Here is a 2,951-nt window from a genome sequence, read left to right as displayed (position 1 = left end):
ACCTGTCTTCCAAGCTGTGAATGATTAGGTTATGATAGAGTTAAAGTGTTAGTGGGATAAGAAAAGTTTTGAAATGTTTATATGTGTTTAGTCTACTCATACCAGCAAATTCAATTTGCTGACCCATGTTTGCTTTGTTTTGGCAACGTGGGTGTGTTCTTGGGAACATAGGTGGAAGGCAGTGGAACCGCGGCGTGTGATTTGGATTCTCGCCTGGAGCAGTCTGGGAGTTTATATTTTTAGGTCTGTTCTTTTTGGAAGTATGTAATAGCGTAGTTTCATATTCATATGGAATGAGAATAAGATGTTGAGGACCTGTTATTCTTAAAATTTTATATTGATGATTTTTGAATGGAAGAGAGACTTTTTGGAGTTTTTGTTGTTAAGATTATTTATGATGTGGGTTTTAGGTTTTGACATGTGTAGTAGTCACCCCGTCATAGCCTGGGTTTTTAGACAATTGAATATAGTGATGTTTGAGATATTTATATTTCAAATATTCATTTTTTTAATTGTTTAGAAATTCGGGCTGTGACATTTTGGTATCAGAGCTTAGGTTAGCCTAGATTTGGAAGGTCTAGGTGATCCTCGGAATGTGGTGATTGGGTGTGTTTGAGTTTAAGATGTTTGGAGTACTAATAGAAGTCCGTTTTGTTTTAAGGTGATGGCTGGAGATGGCAATGACGTTACTGGTACTGGAAGTAATACCATATCTGCTGATTTGGGATCGATATTAACTCAGTTGGTGCAAACTATTCAGAGGGGTCAACATGCTAATCTAGGAGATCCTTTTGCTAGGAGAAACAAAGATTTTATAACTTTAGGAGGCTAGAAGTTCAAGGGAGAGAAAGGGGTCATTGATGCTGAGAAATGGGTTACTATGTGTGGTGAGTCCGTGTTTGCTAAGATGCAACTCACTGAGGTGCAGAAGCAGGAGTTGGCTTCTCACCAGTTGGAGGGGTCAGCTTTATTTTGGTGGAGGTCTATCAAGGATAATGTGGATGTGGGAAATATGACTTGGGAGGATTTCCAAGTAAGATTTGAGGGAAGGTTTGTTCCTAATGCTATTAAAGAGCAATTAATTGAGGAATTCTTTCATCTGACCCAAGGAGGGAAAACTGTTACAGAGTATGTGACTAAGTTCAATGAACTATCGAGGTATGCTCCCTATCTAGTGGATACCCAAGTAAAGAAGAACCAGAAGTTCATCCGTGGACTAGAGCCATGTCTATCGAGTTATTTGATACCCTTTGATTCAGAAACTTTCGATCGCGTGTTAGATTTGGCATTAAGATATGAACAATTGGATAATAAACCCAGAGATGAGAAGATTAAAGAGAATGCCCCAAAACAAGCCAGCTTACACCTTATTTCTAGTCAGCCACGTCAAGGGCAGAGAAAAAGTCAGCATCACCCATATAATAGGCAAACAAGTAAGCATGTGGATAATGACGCGAGTGCTTCGCTAAAGAGATTTGATGGTAATTGTTTGAACTGCGGGGAGGTTGGACATACTATTCGAAGATGTTCTAAACCAAATGAACTAGTAGGCAAGTGTTATAAATGTGGACAGTTGGGACACTATGGGAAGAACTGCACTGGTTAATGTTAGGTATGTTTGAATTTGTTGTTTGCTAGTTTCCTTTATTGGTACTTAGCATGTAAGCAAGTATCGTATGATTATGAAAATAAAATGCTGGTTGTTTTAATAGTTAGTTTCTTATGAAATTTATAATTGAAATTGTTCAGCATGTTATAGTGTTGTTTTCATAACAGAGTTTCGATTTTAAGTAAGTATTGGTTAAATAAGAAATTGGTATTTTAAAATTTCATATTTGAGTAAATTGGAATTATCCAAGGAATAAGGAAACCCTTTTGATAAAGGTTGGATTTGAAATATTTGATATTGTCCAAGTTATGTATATCGTTGGTGTGTGATCCAATATACATAACATCTCTTAGTATGCATCGTTGGTGTGTGAACCAGTGTATACTTGCATATCGTTGGTGTGTGAGCCAGTATGCATACCATACATCGTTGGTGTTTGATCCTATGTGATGGTAGAGAGTTAGTATGCATCGTTGGTGTGTGAACCAGTGTATACTTGCATATCGTTGGTGTGTGAGCCAGTATGCATGCATCACATTGTAGGTGTTTGATCCTATGTGATGGTGGACATAGTATAGGCCGTTGATAATATGAATCAGTCTATACGTTTTATTTTTATCTTCAAACATGTGGTGTTTGTGAGACACTGAGAGAAATGTTGATATATGTGTAAACACCAAGATGGTGGAGGGAATTTGTGAGTTTTTTTTTTAGTGAAAAGATTTGACTGGGAAGATTGTTGGGAAATGAAATTATTAAATGTATATTAAATGTGGAAGCAACTTGGACTAGTTGGGAAATACTAAGAGAGGAACTGATTGCCTCGGTGTGAGAGGAACTACATTGCCTTCTTAGTATGACTTAACTTGAAGAATATGAGTTTTGCTAAATTGAGAAATAATGGTTTTAATTAAGTGTTGGCAATTGAAGAAACTAATTATGTGTATTCCTTTTTAAGGTGTGTATACTTGCGTATACACATATGTCTCTTCTTATTGGTTGTTGTCTTGTTGTTTGGTTAATCTACACTCTACCTTGAAATCTCGGACGAGATCCTTTTAAGGTGTGTATATTATAACACCCCGTATTTTATTTCGTTTATTTTCCTAATAATAATAATAATGTAAATAGAATCTGAGAAATAGGATATCCAGTTGTTAGAAAAAAAAAGCCCGTAAGTAAAGTAGATAGGATAAAAGCCCGTAAGTAAGTAGATAGGTTTAAAACCGGTTTTTCGGAGAGGTTTGAAAAACTGGAAAAAAGGGTTTCTCACGTAGAGTTTTTGAGAAAAACAAACGAGTTTTGTTAAAAAGTGAGAGTTTTTACTTGAGAGAAAAACAGG

At 36.3% G+C, this 2,951-nt stretch overlaps 1 protein-coding gene across 1 annotated transcript; it reads left to right on the top strand.

Moving 5' to 3' along the window:
- The first annotated feature begins 880 nt into the window (after nucleotides 1-880).
- LOC147498297 (uncharacterized) lies at nucleotides 881-1,606 on the top strand. Its single transcript, XM_086563200.1, has one exon. The coding sequence runs from the start codon at nucleotides 881-883 to the stop codon at nucleotides 1,604-1,606; it is 726 nt and encodes a 241-aa protein (XP_086419326.1).
- The last annotated feature ends 1,345 nt before the right edge of the window (nucleotides 1,607-2,951 follow it).

Source organism: Coptis chinensis, chromosome 5 (genome assembly GCF_015680905.1).
Source record: "Coptis chinensis isolate HL-2020 chromosome 5, ASM1568090v1, whole genome shotgun sequence".
NCBI lineage: Eukaryota > Viridiplantae > Streptophyta > Magnoliopsida > Ranunculales > Ranunculaceae > Coptis > Coptis chinensis.
This window is presented reverse-complemented; position numbering and strand designations above follow the sequence as displayed.